This window comes from Aplysia californica, unplaced genomic scaffold (genome assembly GCF_000002075.1).
Source record: "Aplysia californica isolate F4 #8 unplaced genomic scaffold, AplCal3.0 scaffold00094, whole genome shotgun sequence".
Classification (NCBI taxonomy): Eukaryota; Metazoa; Mollusca; class Gastropoda; order Aplysiida; family Aplysiidae; genus Aplysia; species Aplysia californica.
The window spans coordinates 388,261-404,560 of NW_004797364.1; the positions used below are offsets into that span (position 1 = coordinate 388,261).

Here is a 16,300-nt window from a genome sequence, read left to right on the forward strand (position 1 = left end):
GAGAGAGAGAGAGAGAGAGAGAGAGAGAGAGAGAGAGAGAGAGAGAGAGAGAGATTTAAGCCTTTTTGATTGCACCCTACAGCACAAACCGTATTGATGTGTCTCTTCTGCTGAAAATATAATAATGTCCCAGCCTCACACTGCTTCATCTATGTTTGTTACTCTCCCAACTCCTAGATCTGGCCTGGCAGTCTGTCTTCAGGATGGACTGAGAGTGAAAAAGTGGACCAACACCTTGAAATCCTTCAAAGAGCCAGGCTGGATGTACACGGTGAACAAACAATGCCAGCTGATCTTCGGTGAAGGCTATGTGGTTTGCCCTTATACGGTAAGTTGTCTAGGACCTGCTCATACCTTTTCAATTTCTGCATCATTAAATTTCTGACCCACTGGGTCATTATGTCTAGCTGTTTGGGCAATAGTATTTAGAAAGAATGTATGACACATTAGACATGATGTACATATAAGTCACATTCGTAATTATTTTTTAAAATCTGGTTTCCGGCTTTTGAATATCAGTAGTATGTTAGCAATAGACCAAGTATCCAATATGATTCATATGATTAAAACAGAACCTAGATTAAAACAATTTTTGTTCCTCAATTTGTGTTTGTTTGTCGCAAGTGTTATGCATTTCTGGCATATTGATACAAGTCTTATTGGAAGAGCATCAGATTTCTTCTTTTCTTTCCCGTGTCATTAACTTTTTGGTCTCACTCTTTCTCAACTCTGTTTAATGGTCACTGTGGTCAATCTTTACAGCGTAAGCTAAAGAGGCAAACTCATTCAGTATTATGGTTTGTGAACATTAAGTTAATAATATTGTTGTAGATCACTTTGTAAGTGAGCACATTGGCATATAGTGAAGAAGTGTATTAAACAAAATAAAAGCTTTATATCAGATATTGTTTTAATTGTCTACAACATATCTCCATACTTATCACAAGCTTCTGATTTTCTTTCACAGAATAATCCAATCTGTCGACGTTTGTGGTGTACTAACGAAAATGACAAACACACTGGATGTCGAACAAAGCACATGCCTTGGGCTGATGGAACTCGATGTTCAGCTGAGCGGGTACTTTTCTTGTTGTTGTTGATACATGTAGATGATTTTTCAAACTAAAATTTTTCTGTATTATTTTTTTCTTCGAACAAACAAATATTTTTCCTCTTTCAGTCTTTAAGATTGTTGGTGATAGTCTTATTGTGTTTTGTATCAAAACAAATTGTGTACTGCCTAACAAGTATGACCTTATAAATGGATTGCTGTTAGATTTAAAAACAGCCCTTTTAATTGTATACCTTCACTTGGAGACTATATTTGATTTTCATACACTTATGCTTAGTGTGATTTTGAAGGCCTTGTGCTGTTTAGTGTAGACTATATTTGTGTAGAGCTCTGAGTGAATTTGGCATGCGCTTTGCCGTCTATTTTTAGTAATTATAACTAAAAGTACATGCGCACCTCCAAATGTTTCTTTACTTACTTACAACATCAAAGTGAGAAGTGTCTGCTTAGTAAATATGTGTACAAATGTAGGTAATGGGGCATCTCTAAGTTGCTAAGATAGTAGACTGGGAGATTGGGGGGTTTCTATCTGCCATAATTTTTTAAGGTAGCTTACAGTAGGCCTACATGCAGTTTTTACAGTTTTACAGGAGAGCCAAACACCCCCCCGGAAAGATGTCACGGAGATAACAAGCTCTTTTGCAAACATCCCAAGTCAATGTTTAAAAAAATGCAACTTTGTTAATAACTTCCTTATTTCCTGTAAAGAAAATGATGATTTCTTTATACAACATTCAGTTTTTTGCTCTCCTGTAAAACCTGAACAGTTGATGGGTGCTCTTGGGTGGTCAGCTCCTTCTACTTGACTTTTAGTCTGGTCCCTATAAAGAGGTAGCCATGATAAGCTGACTTGCTGGAAACTATACAACTCAGCAAAAACTCATCATTGGAAAAAGCTGAACGTTTTTCTTCCTTTGGTAATCAAAAGGTTTCGAGTGACTTTTGTTTCTTTTATGATGCGGTAGGTGTGTGTTGAGGGGGAGTGCGTGCCAACTCCAGATCCAAAGCCGAAGGTTGTGAATGGAGGCTGGGGCTTGTGGAGGGCTTATGGCCCATGTTCCCGGACCTGTGGAGGAGGGGTGAAGATGAAGTACAGAGAGTGCAAAAACCCTGTGTGAGTTGGGATTTCTCTACAGTTGGTGGCCAAATTGTGTTATAATATTTAGTTGTTGTTGTTGTTGTTATCGATCCAGCAACATCTGGGCTCTCGCCCTTCTGTCCAATGCCATGTAGTGATAAGTGCAGGTTTGCTGCAGTTGCTGTAACGTTCCGTAGAATGTGTTGTCGAAGTTAGGTCTCGGAGGGAGAAGTGTTGCTCTGATGTCATTTAGGGCTGTACAGTGGAAAAGGTGATGTTCCACTGTCTCATATGCATAATCACACAAAGGACACATTGGGGGAAGTTCTGGATAATATTTAGTCAGATGCTTTGAACTGAAGGGAATGTGTTACTTTTTAAATGAAAAAACCCCAAAACAAAATGACTTTTCAAAATAAGAGCTGTATGAGTTTGTTTACTTTATGATGAAAGAATTTAGCAGTTTTATTTTTTCACTTTGCTCTTCAGAGATGGGAAAGTCACACAACAAACAATATATTTTTATCTGTCATTTCTACTGAACCCCTCTATGGTGATTAAAAAAGATAAGTTAAAAGAGGGCTTGGTGGCTGGGATGTTACTGGGAGAAAGAAATAGGAAACTGTTGGCTGAGTAAAAAAAAATAATAAAGGTAATAAGTATCATGTCTTCACACAAATGGATTAAGTTATTCCCAGATGGAGATCTACAAAGTCTTTCTCTGATAACAGAGTCAAGAAATGAAAATAGAAACATGTGTATATATAGAAACAGACGATAATATTTTAAAGTAAACAACTGACTGTGTCGTCAAATATATATACAAACAGCTGTAAAGTGCAGATCAAATGGCTGCCCACCTAGCGTGCCGACTATTCAGGAACAAATGGCCAGTGTGCTCTAGAGCACGATGATGTAATCAGTGTTTATGTTGATATGATCTGGTTTTCCTGTAAGAGATAAATAAAGCTCCCGCATTCACAACTGTTGAAAGGGGAGGAAATTTGTTCTGGTGCTCATTCCTTGTTCAGATTTACAACCCCTGAAATGATCTGTGTTGACAATATACAGATTTTTTTTTTTTAAAAGAAAAAATCTGTTTTAGGGAATTTGGGGTCAGGAAGATTAAATTTCTAAAACTAGAACATGAAGACATCAAGGAGTGATGACAAATCTCACTTCTTAAGTTAAGTAAAGTGTTCATGTAAAGGGAGACAAGGTAATGACACCCACGCAGATAGAGATGTAAATAGGAGGGACTTGTGCTCTCTCTTGAGTTGCACTGATAAGTAGTGAAGATTTTCTGGAGTGAGCTTTCCTTGAGTCAGCTCTTCATGTCGGGAGTGATACGAAAATTTGGAGTGAATTTATTATGCGAGATATTGTGTCATCATGTATATATTTAAAAAAAATACATTTTCAAGCTTGATGACACAGCAGGAAAAAAGCTTGTCAATATTCTTGTTTTTGTTTGTTTGTTTTTGTAAGTGTTTTACGGTGCTCGCAACTGCATAAGGTCATATGAGCGCGCGGGACACACTAAACTTTTTCAGTTGGTAGGAAATTTTGAATTTTGCCCGGGTGGCGGCCGAAGCCTACTCTTATCGATTTTAGACCACCAAGGGATCTTTAACGTGCACAACTTGCACACGGGACCTCCGAGATTTTTCGCCCTTGTCCGAGAAGGCTAGGTGTAGATCTTTCCTACCAGAAGATCAGGGGTGTGGCTGAAAGACAGCAGTAAGAAGAAGCCAATGAGTAGCAGTAGGAAGGCTGCAGAAAGAATCAGGAGCCCTGAGGAGGGGGCAAAGGAGGTGAAGGGGTGGGGGGCAGAAAGAGGAGATGAAAGCAGACGACAGAACATTGCTAGAGAGTAGGAAAGGAGGTGAAAGGAGACAAATTTAGAGAAGAAAATTTTTTGGTCGCTACCCGGATTCGAACCCGGGACCTTTGAATGAGAGGCGAACACCTTAACCTCTAGGCCACGAGAGCCCCCTCAATATTTTTCTTTTTTTTTTTAGGTCCTGCTGGTTTATCTACAAAGAAATTGGTTACTATAAAATTAATGATAAGAACACTTTTATAATGACACTACACAGATATATTGTTTACAAAGGCAGACAATGCTAAAATGAACCAGAATATTGAAACTGACCTTGGACATTTCATTTGAAAAGTACAAGTATGTAGATGTTTGGATACTAACGTACACGAGGTATTTATTTGTTAGCAATGATAGTCTTGGTGCTGGTAGAGACTCTTGAACTTATTAAATAGGCTGTTCATTTTTATAGTTGGACCTTGTCCTCTCAGAGCAGTATGAAATAAAAATAAAAGCACTGATCCTGTCTGTGTCCTCAGTCCTGAGAACGGTGGTCGCTACTGTCTGGGGCCTCGAGTGCGCTACAAATCTTGCAACATCAAGGTGAGGAAATGTGCTGTGAATAGGAGACTCAAGATACAATTACCATTTTGTTTTTGATATAGTAGTAAGAGGGAACTCATGATATCTCTTTTTGGAGCAATGTCAGTAGTGTAATGGGAAGAACAAATTATGATAGTTGTCTTAATGATTTCCTGTTTTCCTTTTTTTTAGAGGAAAATCATGCAAAAAGAAAGCTACAAAAGCCTTCCTAAACTGATATGTGAGATGGAAACGAAGTTAAGAAATGAAGCCTCAAAAGAAATATATAAAAGACAAAATCACATCTATCCCCTGTGACAACGTTCGCTACCACCATATTGGATGACGTACCATTTTTCCAGATTATTACAAATATATCCAGTGATATGACATAATGATCCTTTTTTTGTGCTCAAATTTTGAATTGCAACAGTGACATCGATGGTATCGTTTTCAAGTACTGTTTTTTTCTTACGACTAAGCATTGTTCAAATTTTGGCGTTTAGAAATACATGTCTTTTTCAAATTGAACATAAGACTTTATTTTTATTTTTGTCCTTTACAAACAGGCATGTCCAGTGGACAGCCGTGACTTCCGAGAGGTGCAGTGTGACAGTGAGGAGATGAAGAGAAAATTCAGGTTCCGTGATCTGCCACAGAACACCACTTGGAAACCCAAGTACACTGGAGGTATTAAATAGAAAACAGTAGAGATATCTCTCTCTCTCTCTCTCTCTCTCTCTCTCTCTCTCTCTCTCTCTCTCTCTCTCTCTCTCTCTCTCTCTCTCTCTCTCTCTCTCTCTGCATCATGCTTGAGTCTTTTGTCAGAGAAAAGACTTCTCATGTATTTTTAGAAATTTAGGTTTAGAAACAAAAATAGAAGCCCAAGAAGGCCTATCAATGGAGGTGTGAAATAGAAAGGGTTCTCCATGATACACTTTTGTCTTTTGTTGAAAGAGAGGAGCCCAGTGAGGTGTTACCCTTTTGTTGTTGGACCAGCTAAAAGCTTTTTACTGTGTGGTCAGTTTCAGATAACAGAGCCTCCCAATTTAGTTTATCATATATCATGCTCCCTTTTCAAAATGTACCTTTAAAGAATTATGCAACTTATTAACATTGAAATGTCCACATTAATAAAACATACGAATTTGGAAATCTTTTTCCTCTCCCAAAAGTAAGTTATGGTAAGGCCATATGAAATGAAACACCCTGATGGACTCATTTAAGTGGTCACAGAGCTATTCTAATTTTTTCCTTGTATTTTACAATTTACTTTTTCTCAAGACCTTTATAAATTATATTGGTGGCTGTGCTTTTGAAATGTCTAATGTTCTAAATTTGTCTCTGTGCAGTGCACATGAAGGATGCTTGTAAGCTGTACTGCAGTGCAGGAAACAGTTCCACCTACTTCCAGTTCTCCAAAAAAGTCATTGATGGAACCAAGTGTGGCCCTTTCACTGACGATGTTTGTGTCAATGGACAGTGCTGGGTGTGTACTCTCATTACTTTCCTTGGTGTTGATGATAACAAAAGTGAAGAGAAGAGGGCAAGATTCAATTATTCAATCTAAACTAAAAAATAGTCATGTTATCACATGTTTAATGTTTACAAAACAAGTAATATCAACAATTTTGAATTGTTTGCTTTTATTTGTCCAAACTTTAATATGACCTCCTGACTGTATCTCACCCAGATATCTTTTATTTTGTGGTCAGTCTTTATAACTTATAAGACAATGGCTTTTAAATAGGTTGCTGTTGGATACATGACATTGGAAATTCAAAACAGCTTTTTTTTTCTGAACTGCACTATGATATATTTCTTGCTTTGTCATGTCCAATCTTGAGGGCCAGGCAGATCATGTTTTTTTTCTGTTGCCTTTACTTAAGAGAAGAGGGAGGAGGCACCTTGATGCCTTTTGTCTTAATAATGAGAGCTTGTCTCCTCGAGTTCTTTCCACAAATAAGAGATATTATATATAAGTTAGTATTCTTGTACAGCCATGTAAGCGTTAATCTAGCTTTTTTAAAAACACTTTTTTGTTTTGAGAGTATGGTGTGCCAAGAGTATTTTGGTGTTTTTGTAAAATCTTTTGTATGGCATAGCTCACTGATGGTTTATTTGTTCACAGCATGTTGGCTGTGACAACAGACTAGGTTCCACAGTGAAGAGAGATCGCTGTGGCATATGTGGTGGAGACAACTTCACTTGTCGCACAGTCACTGGCATGTTCAACAATGCCATCTATGGTAAAAACCTTGCACGATCATCATCATCTCTATATTTCTCTCTCTTTAACAAAAAAAAGTATTTTTTTGTCTTATCCTTTCGTCCCCTCTAATTACCCTGCCATTGTAAATACAGTTGAACTTGTTCAAAAGATCACATGTCCAATACAATAGTCTGTAAAAATGACCACTTCCCCTCGCATTTTTTGTATGCTATAATGAGACTGTTCAAGGGGGCCAACTGTCTAAGATGGCCACTTTTGTCCTTGACAAGGGGTGGTTGTCTTTCACACGTTTTACTGTAGTGTCTTTTAATTTAAAAAGGATGTGATTTTTTATGTAACTAAAGTAGCTCCATTTCCCTTGTTACTGTCATTCATCAACTTCGACTAATGGTGACAGTAGCTGGTTGGAGGGTGTCGGTGGTAGCTTCTGTTTTTATATCATGCCTTTGCTGCTTCTGTTTGTCTGTTTTACGAATAGCAATAGTGTGTACAAAATGCCTGACCGTGATGTCTGCAAAAAAGAATAAAGCACTAGCAGTCCTATTGCAGATTACAGATGGAAAGATCTTTAGATTTCCCAAGTAACAAATACCTTCCTGACCTCTTATTTGGCCCCTTTTGTTGTATATTCTTTGTTCTAGATTTGAAATTCCCCTTTGACCCCTTTAGTTGTATATTCTTTGTTCTAGATTTGAAATTCCCCTTTGACCCCTTTAGTTGTATATTCTTTGTTCTAGATTTGAAATTCCCCTTTGACCCCTTTAGTTGTATATTCTTTGTTCTAGATTTGAAATTCAGCAGATATTGTGTAAGTGCTGTGAAGTGCTGACAAAATTTGCTTCAACTAGGAATATGTTCACTGTGATATCTTGACATCATGTTTCAGGCTACAACTATGTGGGGACCATCCCCGCTGGAGCCACAGAGATTGACATCCGACAGTATGGCCAGGTCAGACATGTCAAGGATGATGACAACTATCTGGGTAAGTTCTGTTTAAGTGGCGTTGGTGGCCAGGCTCTCAGACTCGCAACCGTAAGGTTGTGGGTTCAATTCCCATCAGGGGCCTGACATTGTGTCCTCAGGAAAGGCATTTTACACGAATTTTCTTCACTTCACTCAGGTGGAAATGTGTGCCTGACTATATACAGTGAAATATCTTGTCAGTTGGTTAGTGTTTGAGCGCATGAAATCCACAGCTTGCGCTGTATGCTTTCCGGGAAGCCGAGAATGATTCTGAGTGTTCTCAGAGGGTCTGCTAGGGTAATAATAGTTGTAAAACACGTAGAGCATGTTGTAGAATGTAGACAATAAACATGTGCTAGATAAATGCAGTTATCATTATTATTATTATTAGTATGAAGTAGCTTCACACTGTGCCGCAGATGGTTTTCAAACTTGACAAACACTCAGAAATTTGGCTCTTCCCTGTGGGGTTGGAATGGTATTTGGGTCTCTTACTTGTTGGATATTTCGTTTATGTGTAATGTTTTGACAAAGGTCCATGTGTTCCTCCCTTGAAATGTTGTGCAATGAGCCTAATTTGAATGAAACTGATTGGATGTCTGGGAAGTATTTCAATGTGTTCCTGTAGTTTTTATCATTTTTGCAATATCTTCTTGATTTATTCAAATGGAGCTGTAATTGTTGTAAGAAATAAAATGCAGCAACACAAAAATATGTTGGTATTATTTAATGTCATTATTGTGAAGGAACTTAGTTTGTGTCAAATTAGCCAGGTTGCAGCTCCCATACACGTCTTACTGCAAGTACTTGAATGCATGATCACAGTGAAGATGAAAAATGTGATCACCACACTTGAAAAGCCTGAACAATGCTATGAAGACTTAGTTTGAAGCAAGTTGTTCTTCCGTAACACCTTTGTCCGATTGTTTAATAACTATATTATTAAGAACCATGTTTCTTTTCCAACAAATTGAGTAACATCAAGTTATCGTTCACAGCTCTTCAAAATTCTGAGGACAAGTACATCTTAAATGGTGACTACACTGTTCGCACTGAACCTTGGAAGATCAAAGTTCGTGGGGCACTCATTGAGTACACTGGCTCAGAGGAACATGTGGAGAGAATTAACACCACCATGATGATCGAGGAGAGTATCAACATCTTTGTGAGTCAATGTTTCACAGTCATATCTCTTTCTTTCTTTCTTTCGTTTTTTCTTTCTTTCTCTTTCTTTCTTTCTTCATTTTTGAAATATCATTCTGTTAAAATTTTGTAGAAGAGGGGGTTTATCCTGCAGCGAGCAGTGTTTACTTTCCTACACAGCTGTAGTGTGTTTAGTTGGTGGGTAATTCAGTGTGATTTGCTCCTCCTCATGCTGCTTTTTAGTGTTTCTGATTTTGTTAGCTCTCCCTGACAGACTGTTTCCATTGCATCACTGAATTTCTGTCTTACTAAAAAAAAAAGAAAAAAAAAAAGTGAGTTGATGCAGAAGAATTATTCTTCCTTTCTCCTGACCAGGTCTTGTCGGTTGGAAAGCTGAACCCACCCAACATCACTTATTCCTACATGGTGTCTGTGAGGCAGAATGTGCAGTGGAAGAATCAGGGCTGGACCAAGTGCAGTGCCATCTGTAACGGTGAGGAGAACTGGTGGCATGTTGGTGTGTAATATGTTGTGATGACAATGACATGAGTTCAATATATGGTGTGAAAGGGATATAACTGTGCCAAAGGGACACGTCTTTTTTTGTATGGGAATTATTTGAGGTGCGCATACGCACATACATCAATATAGGATGCAAGAGTGTCTGAATTTCAGATGTCTTTGTAAAGAATCAAATCGAGACCATCATTCTTTGACCAAGGGATGTAACTGTGTCATAAAATTCTCAGGGAAAAAATGGATATGGACTGGGGTCTCTTCACCAATGAGTTTTTTTCTTATGTTTGAGTAGTATTTATTACTCGATATAATCCCACTGCCTCTTCTTGCCCATTAACCATGAACTTGTTAGCGAAACACAGCCATGGTAAGGTGCTTTGCAGTAATATTATGTCCTGCTCCTCCAAGCGTTTCTTCTTTCAGCAGGTGGTTGATGGGAGCTGTTATGGTCTACTCCTTGTAACATTCAATGCCTCTTTTTTTCTTTTATCTGCTTCTTAACGACATATAGCCTTAATCTTAAGCACTCTCCATGGGTTTAACTGGATGAAATGTATGGCCTTCTATTACTGGTTGTGACCTAAGAGTTGGCTTATATCCTCTCACTGACCTCTTTACTCACCCCCATATCCCAATGTGTGTAGGTGAAAGGCGTGGTAAGATCCAGTGCATCCGGGAAAATGACAACCTGATTGTGTCCAACAAGAGATGCAAGGGACTGCAGAAGCCGAGCAGACTCACTGAACGATGTAACTTGGACTGTAAAGTGAGGTATGTAATGACTCAGGGCTTTTGAGGAAAAGTAGCGGCCAAAATCATTCACAGTATGAACAAATTTGATGATGTCACAAGGCCTTTTTTCCCATTGTAGAAGGATGTTCTTTTAGAATGGTAACCCCTCCTGATAATGTACAAAAAGATGGGAGGAGACTCTACAGAAGCCATCTGGTTGCATACTATTTTTCTTAAGTCTGAGATAAAGGAAATAAAAAAGAAATGTGCTGATGTAACTGCATTTTAGTACAAACTTGCAGTTGCCCATTTTAGAGGATGAATTAGGTAGACGTATTGTTTTTTAAAAGTCTCTGTCTTATCTTTCTTTTTGTGTAGCTGGCGCATCTTCAGCAAAGAAGAGTGCCCAAAGCGGTGTGGCACAGGCATGCGACGCCAGTTGGTTCACTGCATCAAGCAGACAGGCTATAAGAATGCTCAGATCATCAATGACAAAGAATGCAGGGCTGTGTATGGGGCAAAGCCAGATGAGTTTGTGCCGTGTCAGGGACGTTGTCTTCCTACTTTCTGGAGCTACACAGACTGGTCAACAGTGAGTTTTTGTATGGACACTCGTCTTTTGGGGGCAAAGGACTGTCTGGGACTCATTAGTTTTGGGGGACCCCTTTGGAATTCATCTTTTGATGATTATAAATATGATGAAGGTTTTGTACTTTAGTATCTTTGTCATTGTCTTAATTTATTTTAAAAAATACAGAAATTAGTGCTCTTGGCCAAAGCACAATTAATTTGGTCAAGAGGCAGCAACGTGCAGTCCGAGTCTGAGTGGGGTCTGAATTTTTTTTTGTCCTTCCAGAAAAGCAAACTTGTTACCTCAGCTGTGCCTCCTGAAAAGGAGTCATTTTGTTCTTTCTTTGCCGTGACATCAATTTTGTTTGGTGTCGGTTCACGTTCAATGAAGATATGAAAAAAAGGAGAGAAGCAAATGGGAGTCATTGAACAGTTATTCCTGTTTGAGTTAAAGTTTTAGGTTTTAGATGCTTTGGCTGGTGGTTTTTTTAAAATGATAGATTTACAACACCCTATGCTAATCCGTAGGCATGCAGAAAGTTAAAAGGAGTAGAACTGGAAGTCGGTGGCCTAGTGGTTAGGCTCTCGGACTCGCAACCGTAAGGTCGTGGGTTCGAATCCCGTCAAGGGCCCGACGTTGTGTCCTTGGGAAAGGCACTTTACACGAATTTTCCTCACTTCACCCAGGTGGGAATGGGTACCCGGCTATAGACAGCGAAAGATCTTGTCAGTTTGTTAGTGTTTGAGCGCTTAATCGGCTGCTTGCACTGTATGCTTCCCGGGAAGCTGAGAATGTTTCGGAGTGTTCTATGGTCTGCTGGGGTAATAATATAGTGTAAAGCGCATAGAGCCTGCTGCTGAGCGGGGATATGCGCTATACAAATGCTATCTATTATCTATTATTATTACTATTATTTATTTATGGTGATGGTATTTTTTAAATTGTTGTATTAGAGTCATACACTTGGAAAACTTGTGAGTGGTAATATTTGCTTGTTGTCTATGTTTCAAAGTATTTTGACACGTTTTCTTTTTGAAACTGGAAGTTTGACTGTAATAAGTGCATCAGTAAAGTGACGGATGTTCTCTTTGTGCTTTGTGCAGTGTTCCCGAAGCTGTGGCAATGGCATTCAGGAGCGGCAGGCTAAGTGCGTGGACGAGTCGGGCAAGGAGCTGGAAAACAGTGAGTGTGACGACAAGGACAAGAACACCTCCCGACACTGCAGCCTGGGCCCTTGTGCTGAGTGGACCACCGGACACTGGCAGGGGGTGAGCAAGCCCCTCGTTTTAGTGTCATTTTAGCTGAAAATAAGGAGATAATGGGTGGTTGGCGGATGACCTGGTGTGGTTTGCTCCTTTTTCCCCTATCAAAATTATACCATCCTTTTCTCTCCTGATTCTTTTCTTTATACGTTACTCTTTAGTAACACGTCTAATCTTTGGCACTTATATGACCTTCTTGTGTTGCAAGTGCTGTGAAACTCTTACTAAAAGTAAGACATAAGAAATTGAATTTTTTTGTTGGTAGTTTGAACTTTTCACAAACAAAACATTTGTGTTTCTGATTGCTAGTGCTCCGTGACATGTGGCAGTGGTCATAAGCTGCGCAAGGTGTGGTGCATGCGCAATGGGGAAAAAGTGGACGACTCGGTGTGCAGCAAAAAGAAGCCAGCCACACAGAAAGAGTGTCATCTCAAGAGCTGCCCTGAATGGTACACTGGCGGATGGGGGCCTGTGAGTATACAATCTTTATATATATATATATGTGTGTGTGTGTGTTTGTGTGTGTGTGTGTGTGTGTGTGTGTGTGTGTGTGTGTGTGTGTGTGTGTGATTTTGTGTGCATTGTTTCAAAAATAGCCCAGAGTGGGTATGGATCTCCGCAAAATTGTTTCTGACTTCAGTAGTTTGTAGAGTTTTATGTCTTTTCATTTAATGTTGTCAGACACAGATGTTAACCTAAAGTCCCACCTCTTGAATGACCTCCTCTGTGTTGAAAATGCCTTTGAAATTCCAATTCAAGTAAACCCCCTGTTTTCCCTTCCACCTAGTGCTCCGTGACTTGTGGCAAAGGCATCAGTATGCGGGCGGTCAAATGTCGTGTCAGTGGCAGTTTCCAGGAGGATTCTGTCTGCGATGCTGGCATGCGGCCCCAGGACAAGAGAAGTTGCTTCATCGGAGCCTGTCCCACCACCCCGCCACAGACCACAGTGCGGCTCAACACTGTGCCCAATGCCGCCTACTGGAGATATGGCAGCTGGACTGAGGTGAGCTGCAAGTTTAAAGTTATAGTCTAATTTCCCAAAGATTGAAAGCTCATCAACTTCCTTTACTAGTCTATTGCAATCGAACATGGATAATTCAAACACGTCGAGGATTGACAATGTGTTTAACAGATCTATAATTTGGGTTAACCGATGCGAAAAATGTAAAAGATATTAGTTGGGGAATGGCAACTTGTATAAACTATCCATGATTTTAATTTTTCGTGTTTTGTTTATCTGTATCCAACTGAATTTCTAATTTTCTGTCTCAGTTTCCCGAGATGATATACCAAATTTTTGTCTGTTTTAGCTCTCAAATGCAGTCTTTTGCAGTATAAAGAACTGCCATTCTCTGAAGACTTGTTGAAAGGAGAAGCAGTCCTAATTAAAAAAAATAAATCAGCAAAATTACTCGTATTCATCGAATGTTTGCTCTCCTTAGAAAAAGGCAAAATAGGCAGAGATACGCCCAATAGCAATTCATTAAAAGAACGTCAATGATAGAAGGCCAGGATAATACACTGTATTTTGTCCCTCAAGCAAAGTCTACTCTTCTGCTCCCGTAGATTTGTCATCTGTTGGGTCGCCTCTGACAAGTGACAACAAATCTGCTCCACTCTTCTCAGCTCTCTGCTTTCCTCAGTGTGCCCCACAGCTCCATGGCTGTCCATTCTTGGATGTTATCCTCCCATCTCTTTTCTGTCTGCCTCTCCTTCGTCCTCCCTGCACAGTGCCTTGTGTAATAAGTTTGTACTACTACCACATTAAACACATAACACATCCCCCTCCCTGGATTCGAGAAACATGCAGTATTTTTTGTGTGCATGTTTTTAAAAAATAGCTTTTGTGCTTTTTAAATCATCATCATTGCCTTTGTCACCCTGCACCAGGGTATAGGCCACGGACAAATACCCTCCACTTTTCTCTATCCTGGGCTAGCCTCTTGATGTTATTCCATGTCTTCCCACTTTTCTGTACATCGATTTCTGTGATTCTTGTGATTCTTCTCCAAGTTCCACGAGGTCTTCCCCTTGATCTCTTGCCCTGTGGGTTCCAATCCAAAACTTTCTTTGTTATGCAGCTGCCTGACTTCCTGAGAATATGCCCAGTCCATCGCCACCACCTTCTTTTTAAATGCTCTTTGAATAAAATCCCAAAGGGACTATTACTCACCCTTTCACTTTTCCCCTCTGCAGTGCTCTGCAACCTGTGGTCCAGGCAACAAGCACCGATATGTGAGCTGTATGGACTACAATAACAACCACATCAACGACAGCGAGTGCTCCCACCTGGCACAGCCCACCAAGATGGAGACCTGTATGCTGAAGCCTTGTGGAGACTGGAGGCAGGGCGAGTGGAGCGATGTGAGTGCAGCATGTTTGTGTGTGTGTGTGTGTGTGTGTGTGTGTGTGTGTGTGTGTGTGTGTGCGTGTGTGCGTGCATGCATGTGTGTGTGTGTGTGTGTGTGTGCGTGTGTGGGTGTGTGCATGCATGCATGCGCGCGCGCGCGCGCGCGCGTGTGTGTGTGTATGTGTCTATGTGTGTGTGTGTGTATGTGTCTATGTGTGTGTGTGTGTATGTGTGTGTCTATGTGTTTGTGTGTGTGTGTCTATATGTGTGTGTGTGTGTGTGTGTATGTGTGTTTGTGTGTGTGTGTGCATGTGGGCGTACGGGTGTCTGGGCATACATGTGACAGAGTGTTCAGACGTTGTCACTGTTGTTGTTTTATCGTAATGTCCTCCCAAAGGCAGTGTAGGTAATTTTGAAGGGGGTCCACTTGAGGCTTCTATCATGATAGGTGCTCTTTCCTCAGTGCCGTAATCAGAAAGTACAATACTGAACCTTTTATGGTTTCATTTATTATCATTACTAAAATTTTGTTTTATATGCCAATATTGGGGAGATTTGTAAGTGAAGAAATGGCTGTTCCTTAATATGAAGTCGAGGGTTTCATCTTTTCTGGCTGGTAGTGGTGCATGGTATAAATATTGAATGAAGGAACCACACTAAAGACCCTATACAGATACTGATTAGCTTTTCCTATTGCTTATATTGACAGGTTGAAAAAATTGGGGCAAATATAAAATTAGCCATACTGGAAATTAGACACTTGATTTTTGTCTCTCAAGGACTCTAGGAAAGCTAGTCTTGCTTTGATGGACAATCTCTGATCTCTCACATCAAATATGTATGTGGGTGGTTGGCGGGTGCTCTGGTGTGGTTTGCTTCTTCTTTCCTATCAAACATCTATCGTCCTTATCTCCCCTTCTTCTTTTTTATGTTTGTTACTCTCTTGTAACACCTCTAATCTTCTGGCGCTCAAATGACCTTATGCAGTTGCGAGCGCCGTAAAACCTCTACGAAAACAAAACGAATATGTATGAACATTATTTTAGTCCAATGTGTTGTATTATATTGATTTTTATATTCTCATTGCGTTCCTTACTGTATTTCCTTTCAGTGTACTGTGACCTGCGGTGAGGGCATCCAGACAAGGTTTGTGGTGTGTACCTTCAACCAACAGCGCCAGGATGACCGGTTCTGTGATGTGACCAGCAGGCCTGAGACGGAGATCCGCTGTAACCGAGGCACTTGTTTGAGCGCAGATGAGCTAAGTGTTGCTGTCATCACCAGCAATAAGGTTGTGGGCACCAGTCACTGGAGGATTGGATCCTGGACTCATGTAAGTCTGTGTGTTGGTGTGTGTGTGTGTGTGTGGGGGGGGGTGTATATGTGTGTGTGTGTATATGTGTGTGTATATATGTGTTTGTTTGTGTGTGTGTATGTGTGTGTGCATCTTTGTTTGTATCTTTGTGTGCATCTGTGGTGCATGCTTGTGTGCGCACAGGATTAAATCCTCGTATTTCTTTTTATTGTTACAGTTTTCCTAATCATTTCTGAAAAAAATATAAAACATTTACTCAGCACCTCATCTCCATGTATACAGACATATGGCTAGCAAAGACTCAAAAGTTTTTCTCTTGCTGTTCCTCCATAGTGTTCCAGCACGTGTGGCACGGGCTGGGAGCGACGTCATGTCATGTGTCGTGACGAACGTGGCGCCAGTGATGAGTGTGATAAGTCTCAGAAACCTGATGAGTTCCGCACTTGTGACAGCGGGGAGTGCCCCTCCTGGCTCACTGAGGATTGGGGAAATGTGAGTGTTTCCATTGTTTCTAGTATTCCCCTTGTCTTTAGATTTCAGAACTGTTATATTGTATCAGACTGGATCATCTGATAGTGCTATTTGTATTTCATGGATGTGTGCTTGCATTTCTTTTTCTTCAGATTTTGAGTCTTTATTCATTTTTTTGCAGTGA

General features: G+C 40.1%; 1 protein-coding gene across 1 annotated transcript in view; it reads left to right on the forward strand.

Annotated features, from left to right (window-relative positions):
• Window positions 1-16,300, forward strand: part of LOC101846726 (A disintegrin and metalloproteinase with thrombospondin motifs 9) — a gene marked incomplete in the record, with an annotated part of 163,321 nt that overhangs the window by 129,028 nt on the left and 17,993 nt on the right. Inside the window, 18 exon segments of the mRNA XM_013080651.2 lie at window positions 179-328; window positions 968-1,078; window positions 2,038-2,186; window positions 4,512-4,575; window positions 5,124-5,244; window positions 5,907-6,043; window positions 6,686-6,803; window positions 7,674-7,772; window positions 8,752-8,918; window positions 9,272-9,389; window positions 10,060-10,186; window positions 10,526-10,739; window positions 11,822-11,986; window positions 12,290-12,451; window positions 12,768-12,983; window positions 14,177-14,344; window positions 15,442-15,663; window positions 15,979-16,137. Of these exon segments, the coding sequence (XP_012936105.1) occupies window positions 179-328; window positions 968-1,078; window positions 2,038-2,186; window positions 4,512-4,575; window positions 5,124-5,244; window positions 5,907-6,043; window positions 6,686-6,803; window positions 7,674-7,772; window positions 8,752-8,918; window positions 9,272-9,389; window positions 10,060-10,186; window positions 10,526-10,739; window positions 11,822-11,986; window positions 12,290-12,451; window positions 12,768-12,983; window positions 14,177-14,344; window positions 15,442-15,663; window positions 15,979-16,137 (2,667 nt within the window).